General features: G+C 49.7%; 3 protein-coding genes across 30 annotated transcripts in view; 1 reads left to right on the top strand and 2 right to left on the bottom strand.

Moving 5' to 3' along the window:
- KIF23 (kinesin family member 23) overlaps window positions 1-1,869 on the bottom strand; it is a 26,991-nt gene extending 25,122 nt beyond the window's left edge. For all 7 annotated transcript variants that reach the window (XM_027067642.2, XM_027067640.2, XM_027067639.2 and 4 more), the window contains exon 1: window positions 1,736-1,869. In XM_027067642.2, coding sequence (XP_026923443.1) covers window positions 1,736-1,746 — 11 coding nt within the window. In that variant the 5' untranslated portion in view covers window positions 1,747-1,869. The remainder of the gene's footprint in view (window positions 1-1,735) is intronic.
- The window catches only part of LOC106980589 (translation initiation factor IF-2-like), a 65,406-nt gene extending 49,025 nt beyond the window's left edge, over window positions 1-16,381 (top strand). For 4 of the 14 annotated variants that reach the window (XR_008299078.1, XR_008299071.1, XR_008299076.1 and 1 more), the window contains 4 exons: window positions 1,016-1,106; window positions 1,752-7,785; window positions 10,618-11,846; window positions 15,185-16,381. Coding sequence is in view for 1 of the 14 variants with exons in the window: in XM_053223817.1 (XP_053079792.1) it covers window positions 1,439-2,176; window positions 7,642-7,785; window positions 10,618-10,659 (924 nt within the window). In the remaining 13 variants the exon portion in view is untranslated. The other 10 variants (XR_008299073.1, XR_008299080.1, XR_008299072.1 and 7 more) reach the window with 8 other exon arrangements.
- PAQR5 (progestin and adipoQ receptor family member 5) overlaps window positions 7,603-17,768 on the bottom strand; it is a 74,221-nt gene continuing 64,055 nt past the window's right edge. For all 9 annotated transcript variants that reach the window (XM_027067643.2, XM_027067644.2, XM_053223816.1 and 6 more), the window contains 3 exons: window positions 16,813-16,909; window positions 14,350-14,491; window positions 7,603-10,827 (listed from right to left, as the gene is read on the bottom strand). In XM_027067643.2, coding sequence (XP_026923444.1) covers window positions 10,586-10,827; window positions 14,350-14,491; window positions 16,813-16,909 — 481 coding nt within the window. In that variant the 3' untranslated portion in view covers window positions 7,603-10,585. The remainder of the gene's footprint in view (window positions 10,828-14,349; window positions 14,492-16,812; window positions 16,910-17,768) is intronic.

Raw genomic sequence — 17,768 nt, forward strand, 5'->3', positions numbered from 1 at the left:
GGTCATGGGTTAAAAAAAAATTCTGTTCAAACTAACGTACAAAAACCTCACCTGTAATTCACAGGGAGATAACCTTCCTAGAGCTTATAAAGTTATCCCTTAGCAGTTCCAAAACCTCACCCCCCAAATAACATAAGAATATGCTGCATTAGAAGAATGTGACACACATAATGCAGAAGTAAAACTGGGTTTAGGAGACATTTTTGGTTCTAGATGTGCCTACTTACTGTTTGAGTAGTTCTATATTTTAAGTAGTTTGCATATTTTCTTGAACAATTTTACAGAAGCATGACAAAGCTGAAAAATCTACAGATAATTGACCACACTCATCTTGAAGGCACTTATCTATGCGCACAAGCACACACACCGCTCTGACGGCCCTTGCCAAGGCAGACTGACAAGCTATTGACTTCACCAAATTATAAAAATGCAGATGGAGGGGCGCCTGGGTGGCTCAGGTCATGATCTCACAGCTTGCGGGTTCGAGCCCCGCGTTGGGCTCTGTGCTGACAGCTCAGAGCCTGGAGCCTGCTTTGGATTCTGTGTCTCCCTTTCTGCTCCTGCCCAACTCGTGCCCTCTCTCTCAAAAATTAACATTAAAAATTTTTTTAAATAAAAATAAAAATGCAGATGGACGGATCCATTTTTTCATCAAGATCAAGGTCTATACTTTTAAGGAACAACTGTTTATTGAGTTCTCCACGCTATCATCCTTTGTCCCCAAACAAAATTTAGTCTCCAAACTGCAATTTCTCTTGCTCTCTTAGAAACAAGGGAAAAACATATTTTGACTTCAGTTCACCAATTTCTCCAGCATGCCCCTTTCCTCCACCAACCCCCACATTTATCTGTCGTGTAGATGAACACTTAACATCAAAATTAAGTGAAATTACTGGCATGGGCTACGGATTATTAAAATATTTTCTCAACATGCTCCAAGATGAAACAAATTAGTGTTTTAAGTACAAACTATTACGGTAGGTTTACTTAAACTCAACCTTTTTTTTTTTTCAAGATAAAGATTTTGACTTTGGCCTCAAGAGAACAAGCCGCTTTTTGCAAATGACAGCCCTCCGCTCCGCGCAGGGATTGCTGTACCCAGAGCGGTGAGTGCTCGGGGCAGCGCAGCAACGCAGGCCGACTGCGGGGGGGGGGGGGGGGGGGGATGTGGGCGTGGGCGCCCGTGGGCGGAGCGGGGCTGTCAGCGGCCCCAGAAGCTGGTCTCCGTCTCAAGGCCACCGGCTAGGCTCAGAAAAGCACGCCGCGCTCCCGGGTGCCAGGGCCCTCCAAAGACCGAGGCCCCCTGGCGCCCTCAACCCCGGGGCACAGCCCGCGCGCGGGGAGACCCCCAGCCCGCACTACCGCGGCAGAGTGCAACCCGGACGAGCGGGCGGACAGGAGGGAAAGGGCTGGGGGCGGCGGTCCCGGAACCAGGTGGATGGCACCCCGGCTAACGGGGACTCGGGTCGCGGCACAGACCTCCCCGCTCCCCCCGTGGGCCGACCTTTCCTGCCCCCGGGAGGCCGGGGCGGGACGCCGGGCTCCGGGCGGCAGAGGGCGGGGTGGAGGCTGGAGGGCGCGCCGCGGCCGAGTCTCCGCGCCCGGGCTCCCCCTAAGCGGCCCACGCGGGGGCTCCCACTTTGGGGGGCAGCGGCCCGGGCCGCTCAGGGCTCCGTGCAGACCGCGCGGCCGGCTGCGACGGGAGACGCCGGCCCCGGCCCGGCCCGGTACTCACGCTGGCTTCATGGCAGCGGGCTCCGTGCTGCCCGGAGGCGCGCGCGGGACGCCGGGCTCGATCTGGCGGGCTGGCGAGGGCGGCAGGCCGCAGGGACGGGCCACGGGAAGCGGGACTCCACGGCTCAGGCGCGGCGCTCCGAGAAGCGGGTCGACGCCGCCGCGAGCCCAGGTGAGCTCGCGCCCGGCGCATTTCAAACGGGCCAATCAGCGCCCGCCCGCGGGGAAGGGGCGGGGCCTCAGAGGAAATGACTGCTCTGCCGGAAGTGGCGCTCGTCTCCTAGGCGACCGCGGGAGTGAGGCGCGAGTTGTCTGCGTCTCCGGGCTGCGCTCAGATGTAATGAAGTCCATCCCCTTCCATTTTCCCATGAAGAAACTGAGGGCTTATTTTACTACAGTACAAGAAGTCCAACGGAAGGGCCAGTCCAGCGTGCATTCAGAGGTCAGCGGGGTTCCCGCACAGGAGTGTACTATTGTGCGGTGCCCTGCACAGCCAGACTCCGCGTCTGGCTTCCATATCACCACATCATGTTGGCGTCCTCTCCCCCCTTCACGTTTCCTGGGTTCTCCCTCCCTGGTTCCTCCAGCTCTATCTTATATATACATTCTCTTATCAAATTATTTTCTCTTTTATCACAGTCTTAACAATGTTTGATCCGGAGCATTGCTAAAAGGAAAACCACTGGCCCAAGATGGAGTCCCTTATGCTATGCCAGGTCACCAAACCGGGGCTTAATATCTTAATATCTTAATGTCTTAATATCACCTAAGTGTAGTTTCTACCCCTCCCATAAACGTACTCTGAACCGGTCAGTCAGGAACTTTCTGGTCCGCACCAATGAGGTAATCTGTCGCAGGGGCCCTCTCCGTCTCCCCTCTCCCCCTGCCCCCTACCAAAGGAAGATGAGATGACCTTCCAAATAAGACCCCTGCCCTCCCCGCTTAGGGATGGTGACCTGGCCTGAAACAATCCTGGCTTTTCTTTTACCAGTAACTTCCTTACCCTACCCTCCTTTCTATGGAAGCCTTACATTTTGTGCGGCTCCTGGGAGCATCTCTCTGCTTGCTAGATGGGATACTGCCCCATTCAGGAATCGCTTAATAAAACCACCTTGATCTTTTAGATTCCTCGGGTGAATTTTTAACAGCCTATAGAGATGAATAAAGTTTGGTCCTCACTCTTGAGGAGCAATGTCCATCCACTCTTTTCTAAGATGAACTAATTCTATCCCATTTCAACATTTGTCACTAACCTCATGACTGTCAAATCTGCATCTACATCTGTGCTCTCATGGGACTCTAGTCCCAGCTCCTCAACCAGACACCAGTTAAATGGACAAAATTTAACATCCTTGGCCCATATTATGTGACATAAAGATGGTTTTTCCTAATGCTTTTATTGCTTTGTTTGTTGTTAGAGGACAGGTTGGGACCTGTATTATTTAGGAATTAGGCGTGGCCATTTGACTACTTCTTAGTTACCCTGCAATCTGGCATTGGCCTCAGTCTCTCCATTAGAACTCTTCTCACTGAGACCACCACCTCCTTGATGCTAAATCTAATTGACCCTTCCATGCCCTTCTCTTGGCCTCTCAACAGCACCGAAAATATTTCTCATTCCTCTCTTACTATGTCTTCATTTTCCTCTCCGAGCTCTCTAAGCGCCCCTCTTTCGCGGAACTCACTTGTGAGTTCCTTTTTTGTGTGTGCGGAAATGTCGTAGCTTAGGGTTTTGACCTGGTCTCCACTTAGTGAGGACTCTCCTCAGGCACTCCCAACCACTCCTGCGGCTTCACACACCAATCACATTTGTTCTTCTGAGCTCCAGACATTCTCCGCTTGGGTGTCCCACAGGCACCTCAGACCTAAGGCGCCCTAATCTCTTACCCCAAACCTGCTCCCCTTCAGTGGATGGGTGATACACCATCTACCCAGCCACCCAAGCCAGAGTCCCAGGTACCATCTTGGACTTTTGCCTCTCCTTCTGTTCCAACATCCACTCACCACGTCTTGACAGTTCTACCTACCCAAGAGCCTTCACACCTCTCAAACGCTGTTCTCTATCCCCTTGGCTACTCCTATCATTTGTCTGGACGAGGGCAACAGTACTCTAACAGGCTTTCCTGCTGCTGCCTTCCAAATCTGCAGCCTGTTCACCTCTAAACCACAGATCTAGTCATGTCACTCCCCTATGTAATGCTCGTCACACTGCAGGAGCTCCCCAGCGCCGGACACCCTCACAGGGCCCTGAGGCTCTTCCTCTCCAAGCCCATCCCTTATTATGACCCCCTGCACACACTCCCTCCGCTGACAAGCTCTCCTCCCCGCCTTATTATGCCTCCTTATTCTCAGTTCTCAGCAGACCTTCTGCCAACGACTTGCCCCCGGATGCTAGATCCCTACTGTGTACCCCCAGTCCCCTCCACCCTGCCAGCAAGCTGTTGGTTTGCTCCAGAGCACCCGTCCCGGTTTGCTCACTGTTCCTCTACTAGCTTATCCCCACAGGCTCACTAGGTGGCACTGTTGCACCCTTAGTGCCGCGCCATGGAGGCCCCCTGGTAACTGTCTGGGAGGAATGGATGAATCCATCCCAGTGGAGGACCCAGTTCCATCAAGCCCCACCCCAGCTTTTCTTCAGGCCACTTTCTTCTTTCTCCCTCGCCTCTATCCGTACTAAAGCTCTCTAGCTTGTTTGCTTTAAAATAGAAAATAGAATAAAAACCGTCACCTCACACCTTACACGTTCTTCTCTCTCCCCTGCCTTCCTCTCCCCTCTCCCCCCCTCCCCTCCAATGGGCTCCCCATAGGCAGTAAAAGATTTGCATTTTCCCCTAGAATTAGAGATCCAGACCAGGGGGAAGGGTAAGAGATGGGGAGGGAGTAGAACCCGGAGGCTTCTACCAAAGTCAGGGTTATGGAGGTACATTCTGTATCCAGCAAAATTCACCCTTCTTGGTTGTACCGTGTGCATGGATTTAACAAACACACCATCCTGTAACCACCGCCACCATCACTGCAAAACTTTCTTTGTGCTGCATTTTTGTAGTCCATCACCTTCCTCTACCCCCAGCCCTAGGCAAGCGCTTTTCTGACTTCCTCCCTTAGAGTCTTAACTGTTCCAGAATGTCTCTTCTTTAGCTGGGCAAAATGCTCTGGAGATTCAACGCTTTTGAGTAGCACGTATCGATACCATGTTTCCTTTTTACTGCTAAGTAGTAAATCCCCTGTAGGAATGCATGACAGCTCATCCATCCGCTAGCCCGTTGGACGTTCAGGTCGTTTTCACCTTTAGGCAATTATGAATGAAACTGATAATTATTTGCATAAAGGTCTTTATGCAGATAGGGATCTTCATTTCCCTTGGGTGGGATTGCTGGTCTGACGGTAAGTATAACTTTCTAAGACACTGCGAAACTGGACTGGAGGGTCCTATGCAAATCACTGGAGAGAGGCTGACCCTACACGGATGGAAACCAATATGATTAACCCAAACACCCACACGAACAGCTGTGGGAACCTTGTAACAGCCAGTGACCGGAAAGGGCTGAGGTCTAGCGTGTTTGAGGGAAGGTGGTAAAAATGAGGACAGGATGACTGTGATACACCCAACACTCCATGCGAGGAGCTGTCTCCCTGACCCTCCCTGCTGTTCACACTCAAGAGCTTAGGCTGCATCATCTCACATCCACAGGCCATGTGACTCTCCCCAGGCCATTTGAAAATGAAAGGATGTTAATGTTTTACATACTCAAAAGACAATAAAATCAGCAAGCTGGGGGGGGGGGGGGTTTGTAGAATTGATACAAAAAGAAACAAATGATCTGAACCATATTTCAAATGAGTAACATACACATAAAGGGGCCATAACTAAGCCAAGTAATTTAGACTATTGAGACTATATGCCCTCAGGCTCCAGACAAAAAGAACTTGAAACATATATTGGATTCTAATTAGCCTTTTTGCCGATGTGGGTTAGTAATTTTGATATGACATTCTGTACGTTCTAAGATTGAGCAAATAATATATTGTGGATAATGGGAGCCAAGTTTCTCTCTGTTAGAGATGAGAGTTATATACATATCAAAAGGGGGAAGGATGAAAAGTACCTGGGAATTGTTTTTTAAGATTTTATTTTTAAGTAATATCTACACCCAACATGGGGCTTGAAACTACCATCCCGAGATGAATAGTCACATGCTCTACCAACTAAGCCAGCCAGATACCCCAGTACCTGGGGATTCTTCATACTACTCAATGTTTTTCCAAATCTGAAAAAAAAAAAAAAAAAAGAATGGTTGGACTAGTGTTTTCTTAAACTGCCTTATATTAAAAAGCACTTGGGGGGCACCTGGGTGGTTCAGTTGGTTAGCTTCCAACTTCAGCTCAGGTTATGATCTCACAGTTCATGAGTTCGAGCCCCGTGTCAGGCTCTGTGCTGACAGCTCAGAGCCTGGAACCTGCTTTGGAGTCTCTCTCTCTCTCTTTCTCTCTCTCTCTCTGCCCCTCCCCCACTCACACGGTCTCTTTCAATAAATACACATTAAAAAAATTTTTTTAATTACTTGGGGCTTTTGATAAAAATGTAAAACTCTAAGACTACTTTTCCCTCCCAAGGTATGCTGCATCTGTCCATTTGGGCCTGACAATGTGCATTTTGCATCATCAAACACATTTAAAAATTTATTTATGTATTTGTTTATTTTGAGAGAGTGAGCGAGCAAGTGCAAATGGGGAGGAGCAGAGAGAGAGAGAGAGAGAGAGAATCCCAAGCAAGCTCACCCTGTCAGGGTAGAGCCCAATTCAGGGCTGAAACTCAAGAACCATGAGATCATGACAGGCAAAATCAAGAGTCGAGGCTTAGCCAACTGATCCACCCAGGTGCCCCCATCATCAAACACATTTTTGAAACGCTGGATTAAATTATCTTTGAGGTACGTTGTTCCATGCTCTACAGGAGGCGTGAATTAAGCCAATTTTAGAAATTTGTTGCCCAGAGTGAAGAGAATGGGGGTAATGACTCTCTATTTGCCTGAAATATATTTATTACAGAGTTGAAGCATTCATACAAGTACCAAGAGCCCAGAGGAAAGCCCCTTGGACAATCTCCTGGGAAGAACATGCAGGAGAAATCCCAGAATTCTTTGAAAGCCAAGTGATCCATACATTATCTAGAGTTACACATTTCAGGAATAAGTGGCTTGATTTCCATCCTTCCGATAGGACCAAGTGCCTACTGGTCTGGGGGCCTTTGCCCATACACCATCTGACCTGAAACACCTACCCCACCACACACTGGCAGGGCTGGCCCCTTCTGCCCACCAAGGCTCTCGTCAAACGTCAACTTCTCAGAATGGCCATCCAATCTCACCTGCCCTATCCCACCCATCTCTATGTCTTCACCAGCTTCTCTTCTTTATAGCACTTACCGTTATCTGAATTTATCTATCCCTACTGACAGTCACAAGATTCACTCCATGCAGGAGTGTTCATTCCATATACACCAGGCACAAAATAAACATTCATTGAATGATTTAGCAATGTACACATGTACAGGAATCTATTTCTTAAATTTTTTAAGTTTGTTAATTTATTTTGAGAGAGAGACAGCGAGTGCACAAGCAGGGGAGGGGCAGAGAGACAGAGAGACAGAGAGAGAGAGAGAATCCCAAGCAGGCTCCACACCATCAGCGCAGAGCCCGATGCAGGGCTTGAACTCACAAATCATGAGATCATGACCTGAGCCGAGATCAAGAATCAGACGCTCACCCAACTGCACTCCCCAGGCGCCCCAGGAATCAATTTCTTATGATGAACAAACGTTTACAGTGTGGTAGGTGAAACATAACCAAATCAAGTGGGAAACAGGCCTTTATTATAATAAAGTTTATTTTTTTTCCTCCCATACAGTTTAAGAAAACCAGACATCAGTGTAAGTTGGAGGAACAGCTGTGTTCAGAAATGGGTCTTTGCCTTTTCATCCACAATAGATTGTTGACCAGAAAATCAGAGGCTGGCATTCAACTAATATGTGATAAAGAGTTGTTATACAGTGTGAATAGGTGTTTCATATAGTACCATGGCCAAACAAATTTGGGACACAGCAGAGCCAAATGAAGGGTCTCTCCAACACATCTGATCACCCTGATCCACTGCCCCTTGCCTTCCATAGAACTTCTCACGTGAGCTGAGTTCCACAACAAACACTTTAAGACAGCAGCAGGTCAAACAGGTCACTTTGTACTCAAATGGTTTCCTAAAACCTCCCACTTCTCATTCCAGTCAGTGACAGATTCTTTGCTCTCTAGAAACCGAGCAATGGAAAGCAAAGCTATGATGAGCGAAGGACAATGCAGTTAGCTAAACGGCCTCATTCGAGTACATTCAAGTTTTATCACCACCGTGGCATCTGGGAAATTTGGGGGGCAGTGTTTCTCATGCAGGGGGAGGAAGAAGAGGGTCATCCCATTAGGAGTTTGTCACACCCCACAAAATCCTCTTTGAGATCGTGCGGTGGTGAGCATTGCTACCAATGGGAGTATGGCACATTTCCAGGGTGCATTGAGACAATAAAAACCTGAGGGCCGCTACATGAAAAGACACCTTCCCAGTGAGCTCTCCAGCTCACCACTGCCAACCTTTTTGCCTTTCCTTTTTGACTTTGGCTTAAGCAAACCCACATTACACTTAATACCTAATGGTAATTAATATTTTTGAACCCACTGTCTGTATCTAGAAGCTTCCAAATCAGCCCATTGCAAACTGTCATCCAATTTTAATTTGTAACACTGTCCAAATGTATACAGTGGGACTGGGTTTGCCAAACGTATAAAAACATTATGAAACACTGGTCTTCTTTTGTTGATGTAACATTTTCTTTCCCATCATTAAGGATGGCGAAAAAGTCACATCACCCAAAATTAAATAATCTGAAGGTCCTTCAAATTAATCACCTATAACTTTCAACTATTTCTGAACTAAACAAACATTTTCCTCTCCCTAAACAAAAGAGATGTTAAAGAGCTTCATGTCTTTGGCACCTGCTAGAATAGGGTATTTAAACCCTGTGCCTTTTTGCAGCATAAAATTGAAGTTATAGCAAGGTGAAACGGGTGCCCACAGACCCTGCTGGAGTAAAATTCCACTAGGAGTGTCAGATTATCGCCCCAAACCAAATTTTGTCATGCAGCGGGCAATTAATGTACCAAAAATTTACCAGCCCATATAATTTTATCAGTCTACCTTTCCCCAGAGGAAGTAAATAAACAGTGAAACTAATGAAATCATATTTCTTGACCACTCTCAGCCAATATAAATTTTTACTTGTCCTCAGAGGGCTGGACGATGAGCTATTCGTGAGGCCATTCAAGTTTCTGGGCCAGTTACCACAGAGGCAGTATTCTAAGTTTTGAGGGTGTTCCTGAGTCAGCAAAGAGGATCCTGCTTTGTGATGGACAGCCCCTCAAGTCATTAGCAAGTGCAGATCAGGGGTTGATGGGCATCTGCTACAGCTTTGCATCAGCATTTCTGAACTCTCTGAAAACAGCACGAAATACTAAACTCCTAAGGCAACAGATGAGAAAATGCTCAGTGTGCTACTCTTGTGCAGAGTAGACAGCAGGGGATACATCCTTAGGTGGTGAGTTGCTAAAAATTAGGTCAACTGCAACAAAGCTGAGAGGCCCAGTGCCTTCTGGAACTCATGACGCCAGCATTTTTCCCATTTGGCCTGTGGCCCTTCTGCATTAGGATCACCTGGGGACTTCCTCAGATTCAGGGCAAATCTCCTCCAAAAGACCTACATCTTCAACTACTAACACAGAATCCCCTGATTTGGCCTGGGAATCCGCACTGGTCGCCAACTCACCAAATGTGTCTGATTCGCAGCAAAGCTTGAGGATCACTGTAGTTGACCAACCCTTTACAAGGTCTTTGACATCCTCTTCCCAGGAACACTAAACTTTGCAGCACCTTTGAAATGCTGAAGCAATATTAAATGGATAGCATCCCCAAATAGAGCCATGCCATTGGTTCACACAGTGACAGATGAGCACAGCCAACTGGAATTAGCTCAGCCGGCTCCCATGCCTCACACATTTGACCTGCACTGCATAACACTTTGCAGCATCGAATTGGCAACGAGAAAACAGAACAAAACAGAACACAGACACCCAGCCATGTGGCCTTTAGAGAAAATCCAAATCCACGTGATATGGGAATTGGCACTTTAAGGCACAACAGACTTGTGGGAAAGAGGACTCTTCTATTCATTCATTCATTCCCTTCACTAGGTGGGGAAAGGAAGAAGCTCTCTCCCCAAGCCAGGTCTCTTCATCCTGAAGTGTCTCCCCAGTCCCCAGGGCTCCCACAGACCCAGCTTCCTCTTACTCCACCCCCTCCACACACCCCGCTGATCTTTCTGGCTCATTCTCCTCCCACCGTGGAGGTCTTGGCAGGAGCTGTGCCATGCGGGACTCAACAAATGAAGCAGGGTCCGTTTTCAAAGGGTAACACTACAAGAGTAGTAAAGCTTCATCCGGCCACTTAATAGGAAGGCTTCTAACTGCCTTATTTTAAATAAATTTAAGACTTAATGAACTATTAAGGATTCGCCTGAACAAGGACTTACTTGAACCCATCTTCCCCTTTTAAAATCACAATTATAGAATAAGTGCACATTGAGAGACATTTCCCCAGTTAAATACCTTATTGACATGAACGCACTCAAAAATGCCAAGACATCAACCACCGTGAATATTTTAGACCTTGGTGAACAGGTACCACTAGGCACTTATGGTGCTTAGGAGGTTGTAGCTTAATGTTGACATCTGGCATGAAAAGCTTATGGTCTGAATCATGTTTCTTTTTTATGTAATTCTGGCTCAGGAATCCGATACAGAGCAGCTGAGAAATAAATTATGTTGCTGAGGCTGAAGATGAGGCACAGAAGTACAGCTCCAGCTATCTGAGGGAAAGACAGGGGCCTGGAGTTGGCCAGGAGCCATTCCCTCCTCAGAGTCTTGTCCAGAACAATGGCTTCCATCTGCAGGTGTGTGGCCAGGATCACACACACGTGGAACAGCTGGTGACTGTGACCTACGGCGAACACAGAAAAGGCTGCCAGGATCAGCAACAAAAAACGAACAGGGGCCCCTGGGTGGCGCAGTTGGTTAAGCTTCCAACTCTTGATTTCGACTCAGGCCATGATCTCACAGTTTGTGAGTTCGAGCCCCGCATTGGGTTCTGCGCTGACAGGGCAGAGCCTGCTGGGGATTCTCTCTGTCTCCCTCTCTCTCTGCCCCTCCTGTATCTCTCTCTCTCTCTCTCTCTCTCTCAAAATAAATAAACTTGTTTTTTTTTTTAAAGGAATAGACTGCTGATACTGTTCCATAGTGTATAGGCTAAAAACATTATGCTGGGTAAAGAAGCTAGACACAAGGGACCACATATTGTCAGAATCCATTTATATCAAATGTCCAGGAAAGGCAAATCCACAGACACAAAGTAGGTTACTGGTTTCTTCAGGCAGGGGGTAGGAATCAGGATTAATAAGACATGGGCAGGAGGGATCTTATCGGGGTGATGATCATGTTCTAAAACTCATTTGCGATGATGGGGATTCAATTTGGGGGGTTAACTAAAAATATCACTGAATTGTGTCCTTGAAATCAGGGAACCATGTGATACGTAAAATATGCCTCAATGCATTTATTTGTTTTTTAAATGTTTGTTCATTTATTTTTGAGACAGCATAAGCAGGGGAAGGGCAGAGAGAGAGGAAGACAGAGAATCCCAAGCAGGTTCCGCACTGACAGCACAGAGCCCTACAAGGGGCCTGAAATCGCGAACCATGAAATCGTGACCTGAGCCGAAACCAAGATTCTGATGCTCAACCAACTGAGCCACCCAGGCGCCCCAACATTTTTTTTTAATGCAGTGTGAGAAAAATTAAAAGGCCCGAGTACATTTTTTCAACTTGTCCACCAGTCCTGGTTTTCACATGAAGTCTGGCATCATGTTCTCCCAAAGTTCACCTCTTCATAGCCAGCACTCATCAGCTCCAATTCTGAGGCCAACGGAGAAGCCAGCCAGACTTTCTATTGGCCAGTTACAAGGTAGCCCTCTCCTTACTGCTGGTTAATCCCAGACATGACCAGGGGCTCTTCCTCCCTGATGACCTTCAGGACCTTGGCTCACCAGCTATGTGTCCACAGAGGGGAGGACCCAGCAGAGGGGGGTGGTAGTGGGCGGGAACATGCTGAGTTGGTAGTGATGAGAAAAAGAGTCCATTGCCCAGGGCCGAGGACTGTTTGTGGGACAACCCTCAGAAATCAGAAGATGAGAAGAGAACAAAGACAGCATGTGTCATGGGCTGAGCTGTGTCTCCCTTCCCCCAGTTCCAAATGTTGAAGTCCCAATGCCCAGTACCTCAGAATGTGACCGTATCTGGAGACAGGATCTTTTATTATTTTAAGTTTATATATTTATTTTGAGAGAGAGAGGGAGAGAGGCAGAGGGAGGGGCAGAGAGAGAGAGAGAGAGAGGGAGAGAGAGAAAATCCCAAGCAGGCTCCGTGCCGTTGACAGCAGTGAGCCTGATGTGGGGCTTGAACTCACGAACCACAAGATCATGACCTGACACTCAACTGACCGAGCCACCCAGGTGCCCTGTGACTGGTACCCTTCTAAGAGGAGGAAGTTAGGACCTGGGCATGAATGTACACAGAGGAAAGACCACATGAGGAGAGACAGAGAAGACGGCCGTCTGCAAGCCAGGGAGAGAGCCAGGAGAGAGATGGACCCAGCCCACACCCTGGTCTCAGCCTCCAAAATTATGAGAAAATGCATTTCTGTTGTTTAAGCCACTCAGTCTGTGATTCTTTGTTATGGCAGTCCTAGCAAACAGATACGACACAAGAGTTAAGGATTCTCTTTCGTTAAGAGAGAGAGAGAGAGAGAGAGAGAGATATTCCCGCAATCTGGCTGGACAGGAATATGGAGGAACTTCCTACGGGCAGGGCCAGCGCTAACCAGTTAGCACTCTGCCCCACGTTGGAGAGGGAATCCCACATCTGGCAGACCCCGTTATTGTAGGACAGATCATTTTCCAAACCCGTTGTTAATGACCTGTCATTAACAGTTGTCTGGCAAATGTCTGGCCAATGGAGGGGTGTCTCTGGGTTCTGTTCCCCTAGGACCAAGAGAGTGGGATTAAAAGTGAATAAATGAGGGGCGCCTGGGTGGCGCAGTCGGTTAAGCGTCCGACTTCAGCCCAGGTCACGATCTCGCGGTCCGTGAGTTCGAGCCCCGCGTCGGGCTCTGGGCTGATGGCTCAGAGCCTGGAGCCTGTTTCCGATTCTGTGTCTCCCTCTCTCTCTGCCCCTCCCCCGTTCATGCTCTGTCTCTCTCTGTCCCAAAAATAAATAAACGTTGAAAAAAAAAAAAAGTGAATAAATGAAATGTTATTAAGACACCAGGGAGTTGGTAAAACAAGGCCAGGGCTATTTTTTCCCGCAGTCCCCGGACTTCATTTACAACCACCGATACTTTGTCTAGGTGGGGCTCGGGAGGTGGACAGGGCTCCTGTAGACAAGTTCCAACTCCGTGGCCCTCTCGTCTCCCCCGCCCCCTCACCTTTTTGTTTGAAATTTGCCCTCCAAGCATTTTGGTCCTTGGCATCCCTTCTGGTAGGACAGAATTGAAGTAAAGGAGATGAAGCTCTTTTCAGAGCCAATAAAGCAAATCTGGCCATATGTCTTAGGTGGGAGGAGATGAAAAAAATCACTGGAGAAATGGGCTTGGGGAGAACCAGGGTCCCTGCCCACCATTTAAGGATAAGGGCTGACCCTTGAACCCCCATGACAGCGCATCTAGGGAGCTCTCGTCTCAAGGAGTCCTCAGCGTCACCAGAAGTGGCCCAAGGGTCCCTCCTCCAGCCAGTGCCCGACCCACTTCCCTAGACAGAGACGGAAGGCACTCTCCCAGCAGGTAGAAGTCCTCTGGCTCTGACAGCTCCTCTCCAGCACGTCACTTCTCTAACGGCGGTGAGCTCAGGTTCCCCCGGAGAGTCCCCCAGCCTCTGAGTGAGACACCCCGAGCTTCTGGTTCGGGATGTCCGGGGGCCTGAGAATCTGAGAATTCCCAGATAATGCTAAATGCTGATGCTCCAGGGGCCACACCTGAGAACCAAGACTCCTGGCCCCACTGCAGCCGCCTGAACGAGACGAAGACACGCTCCCCTCCTTGGCACAGCCCCTGCCATCTGTCAGCCTCGGGGCCATCTGCACTCGGTCTGTCTTGTTCCTCTCCAGGGCTGCCCTCGATGTCCATTTAATCCTGGGATTTCATCTTTGGGGTAATAACGGGACTCCCTAGGCCCCGTAGCCCACAGGAATGCCTTAGAACCCTAGATGCACCTGTTCTCTACCCTCCCATCCTACCTGGCCATTTGCTGGCTACGTACATCCTGGCCTCCATTGCCCTACAGTTTCACTTCCCTTGGCCTGCGCCTAGAGAAGCCCCTGGGGAATTGCGTCTCTCCATGCCCCTGTTTCCCCTTTGAGACCACATGCACTGGCGTCCTGGTGGCAGGGAGACAACGGGGCCGCCGCGCACTCACCGATGTAGTCGAAGCGGCCAGGCGCCAGGCGCTCTGGCAGGTGTGCGGAGTAGAAGAAAGAGGCCAGGAGGGTCATGGCCGTGTGCTTCTGGTGGTACAAGGCGGCTTCATTCTGCGCACCGTCCCCCGAAAGCAGGAACAGCTGCAGGGATTCAGAGGAACCTCAGGTCTCGAGAGGAGGCCCCCTTCCTTCTCATCACCCGAAGCCATCTCTGCACACGTGTGCGGGCACCACGGGCCAAGGCCCTCACCTCCTTGGTCTGTGGCTTGGAAGGGGAACTCTCAGGGACCGTGGGAGCAGAATTCCTATTCCTTTTTTTTTTTTTTAATATTAAAAAAAATTTGTTTAGGTTTATTCAGAGAGAGAGAGAGAGAGAGAGAGTGCAGGGGAGGGGCAGAGAGAAAGGGAGAAAGAGAATCCCAAGCAGGCTCCGCACTGTTAGCACAGAGCCCAATGCGGGGCTCAAAGTCAAACTGCGAGATTATGACTTGGGCCGAAATCAAGAGTCGGACGGACACTTAACCGACTGTGGCACCTAGGTGCCCCTTAATATTTTTTTTAATGTTTGTTCATTTTTGTGTGAGAGAGAGACAGAGCGCAAATAGGGGAGGGGCAGAGAGAGAAAGAGACCCAGAATCCGAAGCAGGCTCCCAGGCTCTGAGCTGTCAGCACAGAGCCCGAACCGGGGCTCGAACTCACAAACCATGAGATTATGACCTGAGCCGAAGTCAGATGCTTAACCAACTGAGCCACCCAGGCTCCCCCATAATTCTGACTGTGATCTTTTGGGAGACCCAAGGCAACTGTATTTTATTTTATTTTTTCTCCCCGCAGGGCAGCTGTATTTTAATCCTCCAAATGTCCATAAAGCCTTTTGAGTTAATTACGAAAGAAAAGGAAAGAAATCAAGGAAAAGGAAAAGAAAAATCCTACTGGATCTATTTGCTACTCTTTTGGGGGTAAAATGTAAGTATAGTAAAAAGTGGTCTAGTCACCCTTGAACTCACTTCTCACCAGCACATCCCCAGATTTCAAGCTCCTAATTAAGGCTTTAAAGCCTAGAAATCCCTGGAAGGCCTTTCTGAGTCATCAAAACGTGTTAATTACAGCCATTATCCTGTTTGAGAGCTAAGTATAGTTTTTGTATTACCGTTATAATGACAGCAGCCATCACTTACCTAGGGCACTAAGCCAGCCTTTTATTTGCACAATTTCATCACAGCCTCAACAACTACCAAAACATCCCACTTTGCGGATGAGGAAGCTGGGCCAGAGGGTGACTTGCAAACCACTAATCAGCAGTGAAGTCAGGCTGTGGATCCAGGCAGGCTGATTCCAGAACCGGTGCTCGTCAACCTCCCTGCTGGCGATCAGACCTCCCGGCCCCTCCTCCGCCCCCTGTCTGACTCAGCTGGTGCTCCTAATAACGCAGACCTGTGCTATGCGATTCGGTGGCATGTGGGAACGGCTTGCTCTCTGCTCTGGTTTCCTATGGGTGTTCTGTGTCGTGGAGGAAGGAGTCAGGGGAATGGGCCGCACCCACGCCTCTGGGTCTCCCCCCCCCATCCCAGGCTCACACAGGTGGCACCGGCTCTGGCCCTCCCCTTTGGTCCCTGACTTGCGCATCAAACTTCAAGCTGCCCCTGGGAGGGAAACTCTACTCACTGGGTGCAGGCCATCTGGCGGGCATTGCTGAGCCCTCCGATCTGCTGATTTGATTAAACCCCTCTACCCCTCTGTGCGGGAGAGGATGTCAGCCTCATTAACAGATGAGGAAACTGAGGCTCAGAGAGATCAGGTGCATTCCCTAAGGTCACAGAGCCAGTGCGCGCTGGGATTTGAACTCAGGTCCATCCGATTTGTGAGTGCCTCTCCCCTTTCTTGTGTCCCTCCTGCACCCCCTTCCTTCATGTTCTCCAATTCCCATCTATCTTACGACCTTCATTTATCCTTTTTCCTTCGCTGCTAGTATATTAGTTGATGATAATACAGAATAACTGCATTTATTGGCCACTTGCCACAAGCCAGCGATCTCATGTAATCTTCCCCGCAGTCTGATGAAAGCAGGTGTTATTACCATGCCCATTTTACAGAGGGGGACATCAAGGCACAGAGATGGTACCTAACTGGCCCAAAGTCTAACAGCGAGTACGTATTAGAGATTTGCCTCCAGAGCCTGCTTTCCTGGTCACCACACTAAACCCCAGGCTGCCTCCCCTTCCCAGCCCTCCACGACTGCATCTGAGCCCCCAGTCAGTACTGGCCATTGATGCATCCCCTGTGGTTTGCCAGGGCCTTCATTCTCCTGCTGTGTCCTAACTACTAAGGGAGCCCCTGGGTCGTGGCTCCCACGTCCGTCCCTCGCAGTGACCAGCATGGCGCTCCGAGCCCCAGGAGCTCAGGAAACAATAGATTCCCTGGTGTTGCCAACAGGCAGAGAAAAGACAGAGCCGGGCCCTTACCCTGTAGAAGATGGGAAGGGAGTCCCAGGTGTAGGGATAAGCAAAGGCAAGGACGCGAAGCATCTTGCAGAGCCCGGGCTTCTGGATTTCAAGAAACCTAAAGCGGGGAAGGAAAGGGGGAAGACGTTGGACCGAAAACGGTTTCCATGAATGACACACGTGCACGCACATGACAAATTACTGAGGGCAGGTCGTCCGCAGAAGAGAAGTCTTTTTGTACAACCTCCTCCGGAGGCCAGTGGCTCCCCCCCCCGACGGGCCTCTTCCACTTCTCCCAGCCCGACGGGAGTGACTCTGCCTTCGAGGAGAAAGGGTCTCAGGGGAAACCATCTCCTGGGGCCGCATCGTGAGGGGCAACGGTGTCCAAAGAAGCCAGGGAGGAGGTATTGGGCTGGGAAGGCCTTCTGGGAGGCAAGTTGTCAAACTGCCAAAGGGCCTTTTAGAAGTCCAGCAGCAACCAGGGTGGGCAGACGTGGGGGCGTGGGGGGCCCCCAGCCCGGGCTCCGGAGGGCGAGCACGGCTGTGAAGGAGCCGATGTCAGCTGCCCCGGGTGCGTGCTGTGCCAAAGCCCTTGGTTTGGTGAAGTCTTTAATGACTTTGAGAGACTTCCGGAATACTCGGTACCACACGCAGGGACGCTGGCCTGGGGAAACCGAGTAAACGTGGCCTTTCCCCCTCGTTCAGCAACACCCCGACCCGCCTCCAGTCCCAAGAGGAAGCCAACGTTAAAATGAGCGGTGCTGACCGTGGCAAAGACAGGTAGGTCCTCCTGGACAGAACGCGATGGGGCCTCTGCTGGCTCGGGGCCGGCAGCCCAGGGTGTGGGGACTCTGGCAGCACAGATGATAGGCTGGACGCTGGGAGGACGTGAGAGGAGCGAGAAGAATGTCCACACAAAACCAGAGCCCTGAACTGGGGCTCAGGCGAGGGAGGGCTCACGCCCTGGGCCAGGGGGC

This window comes from Acinonyx jubatus, chromosome B3 (genome assembly GCF_027475565.1).
Source record: "Acinonyx jubatus isolate Ajub_Pintada_27869175 chromosome B3, VMU_Ajub_asm_v1.0, whole genome shotgun sequence".
Taxonomy (NCBI): Eukaryota; Metazoa; Chordata; class Mammalia; order Carnivora; family Felidae; genus Acinonyx; species Acinonyx jubatus.